The sequence below is a fragment of the Phocoena phocoena genome, chromosome 13 (assembly GCF_963924675.1).
Source record: "Phocoena phocoena chromosome 13, mPhoPho1.1, whole genome shotgun sequence".
NCBI classification, from domain to species: domain Eukaryota; kingdom Metazoa; phylum Chordata; class Mammalia; order Artiodactyla; family Phocoenidae; genus Phocoena; species Phocoena phocoena.
This window is the reverse complement of record NC_089231.1, coordinates 39,203,868-39,219,812: the sequence shown is the minus strand read 5'-3', so window position 1 is coordinate 39,219,812 and position 15,945 is coordinate 39,203,868. Positions and strand designations below refer to the sequence as shown.

The following is a 15,945-nucleotide window of genomic DNA, read 5'->3' as shown; positions in this document are numbered from 1 at the left end:
GGTATCAGTTATATAATACTGTTTATTCAACATAAAAATTATCCTCTGTCTCCTACTATCTTCTTTCTCATTTCCTTAATACCTAAAAATTGGGAACTTCTTTGTTCATTTAATTTTTTTTCCAAAAGTTTTAAGTAGATAGAATCCAGTAATTTTTAATTTATATACTAAACAGCTGAAATAAATTGATTTAGGCCTGCTTGTTTGTTGTGTCCTAATTAAATTAAGATTGCATGTAATATTGCAAGAAAATATTTCAAAATATTTACTTTAAGCATCTTTTTACAAGTCATGAATTAACATGTTATTCAAAATATGTTCATGTCAATTCCACGTATTCATTAAAGTGGGTTCCCAAAAACTTGCTAAGCAACATTTCTTTATCCCTTATTCAGTTTTCAGATGATCTAGAAACTATGCAATATTTTTCTTAAAATAGTACTTTATCACTTTTCTTATAAAAGTGTTACACACCAGTTTTGGGACTTTCCTGGTGGTGCAGTGGTTAAGAAAATGCCTGCCAATGCAGGGGACGCGGGTTCGAGCCCTGGTCCGGAAAGATCCCACATGTCACAGAGCAACTAAGCCCGTGCGCCACAACTACTGAGCCTGTGCTCTAGAGCCCGCGAGCCACAAATACTGAAGCCCGTGCACCTAGAGCCTGTGCTTCGCAACAAGAGAAGCCACTGCAAGGAGAAGCCTGCACACTGCAATGAAGAGTAGCCCGCACTCACTACAACTAGAGAAAGCCTGTGCGCAGTAATGAAGACCCAGTGTAGCCAAAAATAAATAAATAAATAAATTTATTAAAAGAAAAAGTTTTCCACCCCAGTTTTAAAAGACATTAAAACACAGATAAGCACGAAGAAATCCCTGAAATCTCCTGAAATCCTACCACCTTTGTCAGTAAGAAAGTGAGTTGAACTTGATTTCTGGTTGCATTTTCATTCTTCAACCTCAGAGCCCCAAGAATGAAGAGCAGTGTCTTTGGCTGATCGGTTTTTTACTGAAAGTTTGCAGGCAACTGATTTTTGTTCCTTAAACCTGAAGCCCTTGCCACCGTTGTTTCTTCACTGCAGGTTCCACTCCTTTCTGCTCTTTATGGGTCACCCACCTTATGCGATTCGGGAAGTGAACATAAACAAGTTCTGTAGGATCATCAGTGAGTTTGCACTGGAGTATCGCACCACCAGGGAAAGAGTTTTGCAGCAGAAACAGAAACGGGCCAACCACAGAGAGAGAAATAAGACCCGAGGGAAGATGATCACTGATGTAAGTTTCATGAAACCAGTTTCTTTATTTCATTTCTTCTGAAAGTCCGATCAACCATAAACCTCTCTACAGGGGCTTCCCTGGCAGCCCAGTGGTTAAGACTCCACGCTTCCACTGCAGGGGGCACGGGTTCAATCCCTGGTCAGGGAACTAAGATCCTGCATGCCACGCAGCACAGCCAAAAAAAGAAAACAAAAACATAGAACTAAGATATAAATTAAGGATGCGTGGCTGGTGGAGGAACTTTAACCCACCACTTAATTAACTTGGTGTGTTGTATGATATTGATGACTTTAAATGCTTGATTCCATTTACAACCTTTGAGGTGTGGATAGAACGGAAGAGGAGAAGAAAAAATACAAGAGGCCCGCATACAGCAAAAAAAATAAAATACAAAAGGTAACGGCACTTATAATAGGAAGACAAATGTACTGATTTGGGAATTGATTCAGGATTTTAATAAGCACAATGATACTATGTAACCAATCAGCTGACACGTGGACCACCCATTCTAGGCATCCGAATGGAGAAATAATTGATGTGGTTGCTCAAAGACATAATCTGATGGGCTCTTGGCAGTCCCTTGAATTTGAGGGTATCAGGGTGGAAGGAGAGCCCAGAGGACAGTGAATTCATTCAGCAGGAGTTCCCAGTAGCCCCTTGGGGGGGCCCTGCACACTTGCATGCCTCCCCTGCTCCTGGGCTCTTCCCCCATCTCTTCTGCTTCAGCCCTGAGCCCACCCACACCACGGGTGCAGCGGGAAAACATCAGATGGGAGATGCTTTGTAAGTGGAAGGCAAAGCAATGCATGAGGATGCCAGAGACAGACAAAGACACACAGGGCAGATGCCTCCCTAACGAGCCTTTATGAAGTTTAGCCCATCTTTATATATATCTGAGCGTCACCTTGCCTCTCAGTGATCCAGGGACTGGATAGGCAAAGGAGTAAGCCATAGGGAGTGGCATCATCCTGGGGTTGCAAACCTCTGCCAAACCCAAGTCAGGCAGATTTCTTCCGGGAGGAATAAAATCACTTAAGAACTCACTGAGGCTGCCTTATGTGCCAGACGGGTGTTCACACTGTAGGAGAAACAGAAGACATATGGTTACTATCCACGTTCCTGAGGGTGTAACTTTCTTGGATGCATTACAATTTTGTTACCATTTTAAGGCATTTCTAAGGAGAACCAGGGACTAATCCCCTCACCATTCACCCCACCCTTGATCCCTTGTTTCCTTGGAATTTTCTGGACCCTTAGGGAGCGCTCAGATCACTTTTCTGCAGAAGGGACCCTTTCTACAGACTGTTCTGAAGGCCAGTGCCATCAGCTGAGTCTTCTCTCTCCTCTCCTGAAATCTGGGTTCAATCGGATCTTCAGCTTCCTGGAGGACAGCAACTAAGGAAGCAAACTGAATCCATTTGGGCAAACTATAGCCCACATTTCATTCCAAAGTATTATTTTTAAAAGTTTTAAAAGGGAAGTGCTTATGTTTGTGGAAATGAAACATACTGGAGGGTGAAAAATACAAGACCAATATGCATATGCTTATAGTTATGAAAACACACCAGAATTTCTTGCCAAATTCTTGAGATTTTTTACAGATCCCACTAATTTTTAAGTTCTGTCCTTGTCTGAAAATATTCAGTATTACTATTTATAAACAGGGGTAAATGTTTCTAGAACTGGATTCAAAAATACTTAAATTCTCATTAAAGTCTGGACAGTGCAGGCTTTTTTAGGGTTCATCCTCAAGGTAGTCCCTGTTTTTAGTGGTCCAAGTGGCACCATTCATGTAGAGAGATTGCCATCTGCTGGAAAATTAGGACACTGTCACCCGAAGCAAAGGACTGAGCTTCAAGTTTTTCCAGCTGTCAATTAGGCGCCTATAGTGTGCCCAGAAAGCGGCACAGGGCACCTAGGAAGATGTGAGTGCAATAACAGACAAGCTTGTACCCCAAAGATGTCATGATCTGGGTAGCAAACAACATATATGCACAACTTAGACCACTGAAAACAAAACCACGCAATAGAGAATCACGGAGCCCCTGAGCATTAGAGCTGGAAGTGATTTTTAGAGACAACTGTAGTAAGTCATTTTTAATATAGATGCTGAATAATGATGGTGGAAGTGGTTGCAATTAAACAGAGATGACTTTAGAAAAAACATTATTTTATACGACACAGAGAAGTCTGGGTAAAATCTGAAGACCCTACATTCGTAGCCCCACATCTGCTTTTGTGTGCCTGTCTTTCCTCTTCTTTCTCTGTTTCTGAATATGCAGAAGGCTTCCTTTCTTACAATCCAGGAGTCCTACCATGTAAGGTTCAGTGAGAAACTAAGTCATTCCTTGTTCCTTGTGGCCCAAACTAGTTCCAGGCAAAATGGTGACACAGACAAGGCAGCACAATGTATGTGTGGCCTTTTCTGCCGTCATCACACCCCAGATGAGTGGTGAGAATGCAGGCTATCCATCCAAGGATTCCCACAGCCCAGCCAAGGACCGTGGTCATCCTGGGTGAGACTTAATCTCTCCCATCCCCAGCTTCCTTTTCTATGAAAATGAAATGCCAGTGACTGGGGGATATCAAGAAGGCTAGAGATTTGTATATGCATCACCTTGCATGTGTGTAATTGCCAACAAAATGCCAGCCATCTGGTGAAATAAAGAAGCTCTAAGGTTGAAGCTGGCGGAGTAGAAGGACGTGTGCTCACTCCCTCTTGTGAGAACACCAGAATCACAACTAACTGCTGAACAATCATTGACAGGAAGACACTGGAACTCACCAAAAAAGATACCCCACATCCAAAGACAAAGGAGAAGCCAAAATGAGATGGTAGGAGGGGCACAATGACAATAAAATCAAATCCCATAACTGCTGGGTGGGTGACCCACATACTGGAGAAACTTATACCACAGAAGTCCACTGGAGTGAAGGTTCTGGGCCCCTGGTCAGGCTTCCCAGTCTGGGGGTCTGTCAATGGGAGGAGGAATTCCTAGAGAATCAGACTTTGAAAGCTAGAGGGATTTGATTGCAGGACTTGGACAGGACTGGGGGAAACAGAGACTCCACTTATGGAAGGCACACACAAAGTAGTGTGCTCATCGCGACTCAGGGGAAGGAGCAGTGACCCATAGGAGACTGAACCAGACCTACCTGCTAGTGTTGGAGGGTCTCCTGCAGAGGTGGGGATGGCTGTGGCTCACCGTGAGGACAAGGACACTGGCAGCAAATGTTCTGGGAAGTACTCCTTGACGTGAGCCCTCTTGGAGTCCAACATAAGCCCCACCACAGAGCCCTGGTAGGCTGCAGTGTTGGGTGGCCTCAGGCCAAACAACCAACACGAGGAAATCCAGCCCCACCCATGAGCAGTCAAGTGGATTAAAGTATTACTGAGCTCTGCCCACCAGAGCAACACCCAGCTCTACCCACCACCATTCCCTCCCATCAGGAAACTTGCATAAGCCTCTTAGATAGCCTCATCCACAAGAGGGCAGACAGCAGAAGCAAGAAGAACTACAATCCTGCAGCCTGTGGAAGAAAAACCACATTCACAGAAAGATAAACAGGATGAAAAGACAGAGGGCTATGTATCAGATCAAGGAACAAGATAAAACTCCAGAAAAGCAACTAAATGAAGTGAAGATAGGCAACCTTCCAAAAAAAAAAAATCAGAATAATGATAGCGAAGATGATCCAGGATCTCGGAAAAAGAATGGAGGCAAAGGTTGAGAATGTGTAAGAAATGTTTAACAGAGACCTAGAAGAATTAAAGAACAAACAAACAGAGATGAACAATACAATAACTAAAATGGAAACTACACTAGAAGGAATCAATAGCAGAATAACTGAGGCAGAAGAACAGATAAGTGACCTGGAAGACAGAATGGTGGAATTCACTGCTGCAGAACAGAATAAAGAAAAAAGAACCAAAAGAAATGAAGAAAGTCTAAGAGACCACTGGGAAAACATTAAATGCAAAAACATTCACATTATAGGGGTCCCAGAAGGAGAAGAAAGAGAGAAAGGACCCAAGAAAATATTTGAGGAGATTATAGTCGAAAGCTTCCCTAACATGGGAAAGGAAATAGCCACCCAAGTCCAGGAAGCACAGAGAGTCCCAGGCAGGATAAACCCAAGGAGAAACATGCTGAAACACATAGTAATCAAATTGACAAAAATTAAAGACGAAGAAAACTTACTGAAAGCAACAAGGGAAAAATGACAAATAACATACAAGAGAACACCCATAAGGTTAACTGCTGATTTCTCAGCAGAAACTCTACAAGCCAGAAGGGAGTGGCATGATATACTTAAAGTGATGAAAGGGAAGAACGTGCAACTGAGATTGCTCTACCCAGCAAGGATCTCATTGAGATTTGACAGAGAAATCAAAAGCTCTACACACAAGCAAAAGGTAAGAGAATTCAGCACCACCAAACCAGCTCTACAACAAATGCTAAAGGAACTCCTCTATGTGGGAAACACAAGAGAAGAAAAGGACTTACAAAAACAAACCCATAACAATTAAGAAAATGGTAATAGGAACATACATTTCGATATTACCTTAAATATGAATGGATTAAATGCTCCAATCAAAAGACACAGGCTCGCTGAATGGATACAAAAGCAAGACCCATATATATGCTGTCTACAAGAGACCCACTTCAGACCTAGGGTCACATACAGAATGAAAGTGAGGGGATGGAAAAAGATATTCCATGCAAACGGAAATCAAAAGAAAGCTAGAGTAGCAATACTCGTAGCAGATAAAATAGACTTTAAAATAAAGAATGTTACCAGAGACAAGGAAGGACACTACATAATGATCAAGGGATCAATCCAAGAAGAAGATATAACAATTAAAAATATATATGCACCCAACATAGGAGCACCTCAATACATAAGGCAACTTCTAACAGCTATAAAAGAGGAAATTGACAGCAACACAATAATAGTGGGGGACTTTAAGACCTCACTTACAGCAATGGACATAGCATCCAAACAGAAAATTCGTAAGTAAACACAAGCTTTAAATGACACAATAGACCAGATAGATTTAATTGATATTTATAGGATATTCCATCCAAAAACAGCAGATTACACTTTCTTTTCAAGTGCACATGGAACATTCTCCAGGATAGATGACATCTTGGGTCACAGATCAAGCCTTGGTAAATGTAAGAAAATTGAAATCATATCAAGCATCTTTTCTGATCACAACGCTATGAGATCAGAAATCAACTACTGGGAAAAAGACGTAAAAAACACAAGCACATGGAGGCTAAACAATACATTACTAAATAACCAAGGGATCCCTGAAGAAATCAAAGAGGAAATCAAAAAATACCTAGAGACAAATGTCAATGAAAACACGATGATCCAAAACCTATGGGATGCAGTGAAAGCAGTTCTAAGAGGGAAGTTTACAGCAATATAAGCCTACCTCAAGAAAAAAGAAAAATCTCAAATAAACAATCTAACCTTACACCTAATGGAGCTAGAGAAAGAAGAACAAACAACACCCAAAGTTAGTAGAAGGAAAGAAATCATAAAGATCAGAGTGTAAATAAATGAAATAGAAACAAAGAAAACAGTAACAAAGATCAATAAAACTAAAAGCTGGTGCTTTGAGAAGATTAACAAAATTGATAAACCATTAGCCAGACTCATCAAGAAGAGAGGGAGAGGACTCAAATCAATTAAATTAGAAACGCAAAAGGAGAAGTTACAAGAGACACCATAGATATACAAAGCATCCTAAGAGACAACTACAGCAACTCTATGCCAATAAAATGGACAACCTGGAAGAAAAGGACAAATTCTTAGAAAGTTATAACCTTCCAAGACTGAACAAATAGAATATATGAACAGACCAATCACAAGTAATGAAATTGAAACTGTGATTAAAAATCTTCCAACAAACAAACATCCAGAACAAGATGGCTTCACAGGTGAATTCTATCACACATTTAGAGAAGAGTTAACACCCATCCTTCTCAAACTCTTCCAAAATATTGCAGAGGAAGGAACACTCCAAAACTCATTCTATGAGGCCACCATCACCCTGATACCAAAACCAGACAAAGATACTACAAAAATCCAAAATTATAGACCAATATCACTGATGAATATAGGTGCAGATATCCTCAACAAAATACTAGCAGACAGAATCCAACAACACATTAAAAGGCTCATACACCATGATCAAGTAGGATTTATCCCAGGGATGCAAGAATTCTTCAATATATGCAAATCAATCAATGTGATGCACCATATTACAAATTGAAGAATAAAAACCATATGCTCATCTCAATAGATGCAGAAAAAGCTTTTGACAAATATCAACACCCATTTATCATAAAAACTCTCCAGAAAGTAGGCATAGAGGGAACCTACTTCAACATAATAAAGGCCATACATGACAAACCCACAGCAAAGATCATTCTCAATGCTGAAAAACTGAAAGCATTTCCTCTAAGATCAGGAATAAGACAAGGATGTCCACTCTCAGCACTATTATTTAACATAGTTTTGGAAGTCCTAGCCACAGCAATCAGAGAAGAAAAAGAAATAAAAGGAATACAAATTGGAAAAGAAGTAGAACTGTCACTGTTTGCAGATGACATGATACTACACATAGAGAATCCTAAAGATGCCACCAGAAAGCTACTAGAGCTAATCAATGAATTTGGTAGTGTTGCAGGATACAAAATTAACACACAGAAATCTCTTGCATTCCTATACACTAATGATGAAAACTCTGAAAGAGAAATTAAGGAAACAGTCCTATTTACCACTGCAACAAAGAGAATAAAATATCTAGGAATAAACCTACCTATGGAGACAAAAGACCTGTATGCAGAAAACTATAAGACACTGAAGAAAGAAATTAAAGATGATACAAACAGATGGAGACATATACCATGTTCTTGGATTAGAAGAATCAATATTGTGAAAATGACTATACTACCCAGAGCAATCTAGATATTCAATGTGTTCCCTATCAAATTACCAATGGCATTTTTTACAGAGCTAGAACAAAAAAATCTTAAAATTTGTATGGAGACACAAAAGACCCTAAAGATCCAAAGCAGTCTTGAGGGAAAAAATGGAGCTGGAGGAATCAGACTCCCTGACTTCAGACTATACTACAAAGCTACAGTAATAAAGACAATATGGTACTGGCACAAAAACAGAAATATAGCTCAATGGAACAGGATAGAAAGCCCAGAGATAAACCCACACACCTATGGTCAACTAATCTATGACAAAGACAGCAGGGATATACAATGGAGAAAAGACAGTCTCTTCAACATGGGGTGCTGGAAAACTGGACAGCTACATGTAAAAGAATGAAATTAGAACACTTCCTAACACCATACACAAAAATAAACTCAAAGTGGATTAGAGACCTAAATGTAAGACTGGACACTATAAAACTCTTAGAGGAAAACATAGGCAGAACACTCTTTGACATAAGTCACAGCAAGATCTTTTTTGATCCACCTCCTAGAGTAATGGAAATAAAAACAAAAATAAACAAATGGGACCTAATGAAATGTAAAAGCTTTTGCAAAGCAAAGGAAAGTACAAACAAGACAAAAGGGCTTCCCCGGTGGCACAGTGGTTGAGAGTCTGCCTGCCGATGCAGGGGACACGGGTTCGTGCCCCAGTCCGGGAAGATCCCACGTGCTGTGGAGCAGCTGGGCTCATGAGCCATGGCCACTGAGCCTGTGTGTCCAGAGCCTGTGCTCCGCAACAGGAGAGGCCAAACAGGGAGAGGCCCGCGTACCGCAAACTAACTAAATAAATAAAGACAAAAAGAAAACCCTCAGAATGGGAGAAAATATTTGCAAACATATCAACGGACAAAGAATTAATCTCCAAAATATATAAAGAGCTCATGCAGCTCAATATTAAAAAACCAACCCAATCATAAAGTGGGCAGAAGACCTAAATAGACATTTCTCCAAAGAAGAGATACAGATGGCCAAGAAGCACCTGAAAACCTGCTCAACATCACTATTAGAGAAATGCAAATGAAAACTACAATGAGGTATCACCTCACACGAGTTAGAATGGGCATCTCAGAAAATGTACAAACAACAAATGCTGTAGAGAGTGTGGAGAAGTGGGAACCCTCTTGCCCTGTTGGTGGGAATGTAAATTGATATTTGATACAACCACTATGGAGAACAGTATGGAGGTTCCTTAAAAAACTAAAAATAGAACTACCATATGACCCACCAATCCTACTACTGGGCAGGTACCCTGAGAAAACCATAATTCAAGAAGAGTCATGTACCACAATGTTCATTGCAGCTCTATTTACAATAGCTAGGGCATGGAAGCAACCTAAGTGTCCATCAACAGATGAATGGTTAAAGAAGATGTGGCACATATATACAATGGAATATTACTCAGCTATAAAAAGAAATGATATTGAGGTGTTTGTAGTGAGCTGGATGGACCTAGAGTCTGTCATACAGTGTGAAGTAAGTCAGAAAGAGAAAAACAGGTACCGTATGCTAACACATATATACAGAATCTAAAAAAAAGGTCATGAAGAACCTAGAGGCAGGATGGGAATCAAGATGCAGACCAACTAGAGAATGGACTTGAGGATATGGGGAGGGGGAAGGGTAAGCTGGGACAAAATGAGAGAGTGGCATGGACATATATACACTACCAAATATAAAACCGATAGCTAGTGGGTAGCAGCCACATAGCACAGGGAGATCAGCTCGGTGCTTTGTGACCACCTAGAGGGGTGGGATAGCGAGGGTGGAGGGAGGGAGATGCAGGAGGGAAGAGATATGGGGATATATGTATATGTATAGCTGATTCACTTTGTTATAAAGCAGAAACTAACACATCATTGTAAAGCAATTATACTCCATTAAAGGAAAATAATATAAAAAATAAGAAAAAAAAGATGTGGTACATATACACAATGGAATATTACTCAGCCATAAAAAGGAATGAAATTGGGTCATTTGTAGAGACGTGGATGGATCTAGAGACTGTCATACAGAGTGAAGTAAGTTAGAAAGAGGAAAACAAATATCGTATATTAATGCATATATATGGAACCTAGAAAAATGGTACAGATGAACTGGTTTGCGGGGCAGAAATAGAGACACAGATGTAGAGAATAAACGTATGGACACCAAAGGGGAAAGTGACGGGGGTGGTGGTGGTGGTGGGATGAATTGGGAGATTGGGATTGACATGTATACACTAATATGTATAAAACGGATAACTAATATGAACCTTCTGTATAAAAAAATAAATAAAATTCAAAAATTCAAAAAAAAAAAGCTCTAAGGTTAAAAAAAAAAGTCATCTCTTGTCACAAGGCCATTTGCCTAGAGGCAGTGCAGAACTGGAAGCATTTTGTCATTTCAGCTCCCAAAGGTTTAGTCAGTTCTCGAAAGCCTGTGCCTGATTTGCTGGCCTGGCTTGTAAAATCAGTGGAAGCACAAGTTCAATTGAGGGTGTGTTTGATTTAAAATTAAGAAATTGACATGACTTTCACCCTCAATTTATTTTTGGAAAAGGGATATTGTATTTAGTTACTTAAAGCAGTTTGTCTGGTGATAATTAAAAGAATGGCGTGTCAGTTCAGACAGCCTCCATGAAGGACAGGTAAGATTTTAAAAAGAACTGAATTTCATGTTTCTGCGGAAAGTGTAATAGGACCTGTTCTGCCCGGCAGTTGTCCCACTTGTCCTGTCTGGCCTGTCTGTAGAAGGATTCACGGGGACCCAGACCCAGCAGCCTGGGAAGGGAGAGGTCCAGCACTTGGGATGAGAGGTGGGGGCGACAGCTGATGGATGGAAACAGGCAGAGGGAAGCTGGTAAACAAACTGAGGTCCTGATTGCTGGCAGGTGGTGGTTTCACGGAGCATGGCCAGCCGAGTGGCAGGGCACAGAGTGAGGTCTGTAATGGTCAGAGGACCAGGTAAGCCGGTTATCACCGTCCTAGGCAGCCTCAGGAGACGGGCCTGGAGCTCCAAGTCCCTCCTGACTTTGGTCAGGACCGGTCTTGGGGCTCTCGGAGAGAATGTCCAGACAGGAGGGCTTCGCAGGCAGGGCTCAGCAGCTCCCAGATCAACAGGGTGCACCCTGGTTGTGGTGGCTGAATTCTTTATTTGGAATTTGATGTGACAGTCAGATGATCTCATCTTTGCTGACTTCTGTGCCTTCTAAGAATCCCCTCTGTCTTTCCCATCCTGTCCTGTCCTGTCCTGTCCTTTCCTCTCGAGTAGACTGATGAAGAGGATGAAGTTGAGGTAGGATGTTTATAAACACAAAGAATGCCACGTGTGACCTTCTCAAGCGTGCCGTGTAATCTAACCTGACATAAGCAGCATGAAGTGTCAGCCCTGTTCAGTGCTTTAAACCTTGCATGACTGTTTTCTGCTGGGTTTCCATGTGATCACTAACCCCCTTACATGGGTTCTCATCATGATGTGTGTGCCAGGGACTGACTGAAGGGTAACTGCATTTTCCAAGCTGTCCCTGAGTTCCAGGCCCTGTCAAAAGTGGCAGGGTCAGCAGACCTTTTCCTACTGATGGACAAATGGACAGAGGGGTGGGATGGGCAGCAGCTCCTCCCCCTGACCCTGGTGCAGATGCCAGAACCAGAGACCAAGGCAGGGCTGCTCAGCCCTGAAGGATGAGGAAGGAGCTGTGCAGATGGTACAAGTCACGGATGTGTCCCAGGCTCTAGCACCAGGGCTCATACACTGGATAAAAAGAGGGAGCCAGAAGTCTATGGAGCTGCTCTTTGCAAACGTTATTCTAACTGACTTTTTATTTTTCATCCAGATGTTTGGCATTGTGTGCATATGGCCTGATATTCTAGCATACCTCTTGTAAAACATATATGCTGTCTTTCTTCAGCTAGAATTAGAGAATATCATCATGTGAGTGTAATGCTTGTGAAAACAACTAAATTTTTGACACAAGGAGAAGTAGTGAGTGTTGCCAAACTCAGTTTCAGCATGAATTTCTGTGCCATGTTCTGATCTGGGCCCTGAATCAAAGCCTTTTGGGGCCTTTGGCAAGTCACTTAATCTTGGATGGCCTCAGTTTCCTTCTCTGTAAAGTGAGGTGGGACTAGTTCTGGAAAAATCCTTCCCAACTACTAACACGGTATGATCCTGTAACTGAATCCCACTTTTCAACTTGTACCATCTTAAGTGATATATGAGAAACTTCTAACTGCTTTCTGGCACTACGTTTTGAAAAATAAATCTCACTATATTTGATAAACAAGCATATTTCAATGCTCCTATCAAGGCTGTGGTGTTAGAAACAGATTTGATTTCTGAATTTTTCCCAGAGTTGAGGTCTGTTGCCTCTTGCTGGCTCCCACTGAGGGGATCTGCAGTGAGCTGGGAGACCCACTACCTGGAGGGATGGGTGTGGTCCTTCTGGGGCCAAGGATCCTCTTTCTGATAAGAGAACTTCCCGGATATGCAGATGCTTTGTCATTAGTTCATTGACCCCTCATTGACTGCCCATCACTAACTTGTTTGCAGAATGCACGTAAACAAAAGACAGAGAAGAGAAGGCTTTCCTCAACTAAAGGTTTTCTAAGCTTGAGTTGGCTTTTAGTCACCTCACGCCCTAACCCCCCTTGCTCTTGCAGTCTGGCAAGTTCTCCAGCGGTTCCCCGGCGCCCCCGAGCCAGCCACAAGGCCTGAGCTATGCCGAGGATGCTGCCGAGCACGAGAACATGAAGGCTGTGCTGAAAACCTCGTCCCCTGCCTTGGAGGACGCCACCCCCGTGCTGGGCGTCCGTACACGCAGCCGAGCAAGCCGAGGTAACGCCCTCTTCCAGGGTGGCCACCCCATGGTGTCGGTCCCCGCCACAGGGTACAGATTACTGTGCCCAGGAAGTGGCCGCTCAGGGCCGTCCACTCCCCAGGGTTCTCCGTGCTGACGTCATCATACTTTCCTTCACTCACACCTTTGTGACCCACCTTCAGTAGCTTCATCTCAAAAACAAGCAACCCTTCCCAAAAGCACAACTTAATTCGAACAAGAGGAATTAGTATTGTGAACGAATCCTCCTGGGTTAAAGCCCCCAGGCCAAATTGAGCCAGCCATTTATTCTTGTAAATAAGGTCTTATTGGAACACAGCCACCCTTCCTTGTGTGTGTGTTGTCTAGGTGCTTTTGCACTGCGGTGGCAGAGTGGAAGGGTTGCGACAGAGACTACAGGGACCATAGAGACTAATGTTTTTACTCTCAGGTGGGGTACAGAAAAAGTTTGATGACCCTTGGATTAAAACGCTATCCCTTTTTGCCTCCGAAATCCTTGGAGGCAGAGAGGAAACTAAAACTTCAAGATGGTAAAGACAGATAAGAGTTTCCAGGTTTGTTTCATAACCTGGAAGGGACTTTTTGTTTTAATTAAGAATTGAGATGCACTTTGCATCTGAGAATGTTTACCCGTATTTCCCTGGTCTAGTCTGATGCCACATGAACCTTCCTAAGTTTCCTCGCTGCCTGCAGGATCCAGCCCACGCGATTCATGCTGTTGTTTGAGGTTCCCTGGGGTCTGGTCCCCTCCTGGCTCCCACACTTGGCTTTCACTCAGCCCCACATTGTGGGCAGTGCCCTACTCTGCACACCCTGTGTCTGCCTGAGCCCCTGCCATTGCTCATCCCGTCCCCTCTCCTCTGCCTGTCCCCTCTTCACCTCCAGAATCCACCTCCTCCGCGTTCTCTGCCTTGCCATGTACTCCTGAGACCCCAGTTTAGGTCTCAGGAACTTAAAAACTTTATAACTAAAGAGGATGAACTCCTGGAGGACCAGCTTTGTCCTCTTGGTGTTTGGTTAGCACACAAGCTAGAAGAAACCATGTATTTATTGCCCACATTGGAATGTTTTAGTGTGTAAAAGGGGTTCAAGTAGTAATTACAGTGGGAAAATAAATAAAACTGTGCAGTCTGGGTGAACTGGATCATGGGTTACCTTACACGTCACAGAACCTCAGTAACGAATGAGAGTGTGCGGCGCCCATCAGGCCCTTGCTAGGCTCCAGCGAACATCCAGGCTCACAAGATGTTAGGAAGGCAGCCAAGATCTAGAGGGCTGTGACCTGGAGGAACTCCTGAGAAGACCCAACAGTGACTTCTATCTAGCTTTGCTGACTGCCCTTTTTTTAAATTTTAATTTTGCTGTTGTCAACTATGTTAAGTATTAAAAAATGATGATAGGAATAACAACTTTAACATAAAAGAAAAAACAAAGGCAGTTCCAGGTGTTCTTTGGCAGGAAGGGAGTCACGTGGTGCATATAGTTTCTTGTATCTTCTTGTGAACCAAGGGCCACAAGCTGCTCTAGAGGAGGAGGGTTGAAGGGGCTTCCAGGCTGAGTTCTAGATCCATAAGGTTTACGCGGGATTCCCAAGTGGAGCTGCACTTCAGGCTATTTTATAAATGACCAAATGTTCTTCTTATTTCACGTGAGTATAGTGTCACTGAATCTAGTTCCTTCTCCTCTTCTCAACGTTGGACCTTTAACAGGGCTTTTACTCTGTGATATACAGCTTAGACTATGCCGGAAAAAGGGCCGCCTCCACCCACCCTTCCCCAGTGTTATCCTGACTGAGACACAGATGATAAGTAGAAAAGTCATGCCTCCTACTACAGTCTTGATTCCCAGACTATACCCCAAATACATGCAGGTATTATTATTACATCAAAGAATCACAGATTAGGTTCTCTGGGATTTGGTCTTTCCAAACCCTCTGACTTTTAGGTAGTTTTGGATGTGGAATTAGGGAAAGAAAATAAATTATGATTTGGCAACGCAAAGGCAGCCTTTTGGTGACCAACATCAGACGGACGCAGCTATGACAAACCACAGTCCTGAGCACTTCGTGTGGGACATTCTGATTGTCTGGTTTTCTATGTGGAAAGAAAGATGCCCTCTTCTTGGCCAGTGCTGTCTATAAAATGCCTCCATTTCTCAGAAAAACCAAGAAGTGACAGGAGAGAGTGTGTAAATAAGACAGAATATAAGAGGAGAGAAGAAAGTGGGGAAGGTCAGAAGTTGAAGAAAATTATAGCATTAAATGCTGAGCAGTAGTGACTATCAGTCTAGACAAAGTGTAAAACAAGGATAAAAATAAAATAAAGCAGCTTTGCAGTGTTGGGGGGTATGGGGATGGGAATCACTGGCCTCCCAAAAGGCCTAGGACATCCCATGCATGAGTCTGTATGTGTCTCAGCAGCTCTTGCAGGCTTTGTCTGCTAGGCTAACCGTGGACACCAGGAGATCAAGGGCAGCATTAGTACCTGCGCCACGGTGACCCCAGCCATCAGGAGTCTTGAGCCACTGTACCTTGGTGGATACAAGGGTAGTGCAATGGAAGCCACCTTGGGAGATGGAGTCCAGTATCTCTAATGGAATGTAACATGCTGTGCTAATTTTAAAAGAGAAAATAGAAAATCCTTCCTGACTGGAAAGGACAAAGAGAAAAAGATATTGCTAGGTTTGTACAATATGGGTTCCTTTTCACTAATTGACAAAAGGGATTAGAAAGGAAAGCTGTTCAGTTTCTCTGCACATGCAGAGACTTCTGCTTCCAGGTGGCATGTCATAGGGAGGAACAAGCCACCACTCCTGCTGCCATAACCAGAAACT

At 42.5% G+C, this 15,945-nt stretch overlaps 1 protein-coding gene across 2 annotated transcripts in view; it reads left to right on the top strand.

The window, feature by feature from the left end:
- FHOD3 (formin homology 2 domain containing 3) overlaps positions 1 to 15,945 on the top strand; it is a 494,793-nt gene that overhangs the window by 462,237 nt on the left and 16,611 nt on the right. For both annotated transcript variants that reach the window (XM_065890566.1, XM_065890567.1), the window contains 2 exons: positions 1,080 to 1,272; positions 12,938 to 13,112. In XM_065890566.1, the coding sequence (XP_065746638.1) occupies positions 1,080 to 1,272; positions 12,938 to 13,112 (368 nt within the window). The remainder of the gene's footprint in view (positions 1 to 1,079; positions 1,273 to 12,937; positions 13,113 to 15,945) is intronic.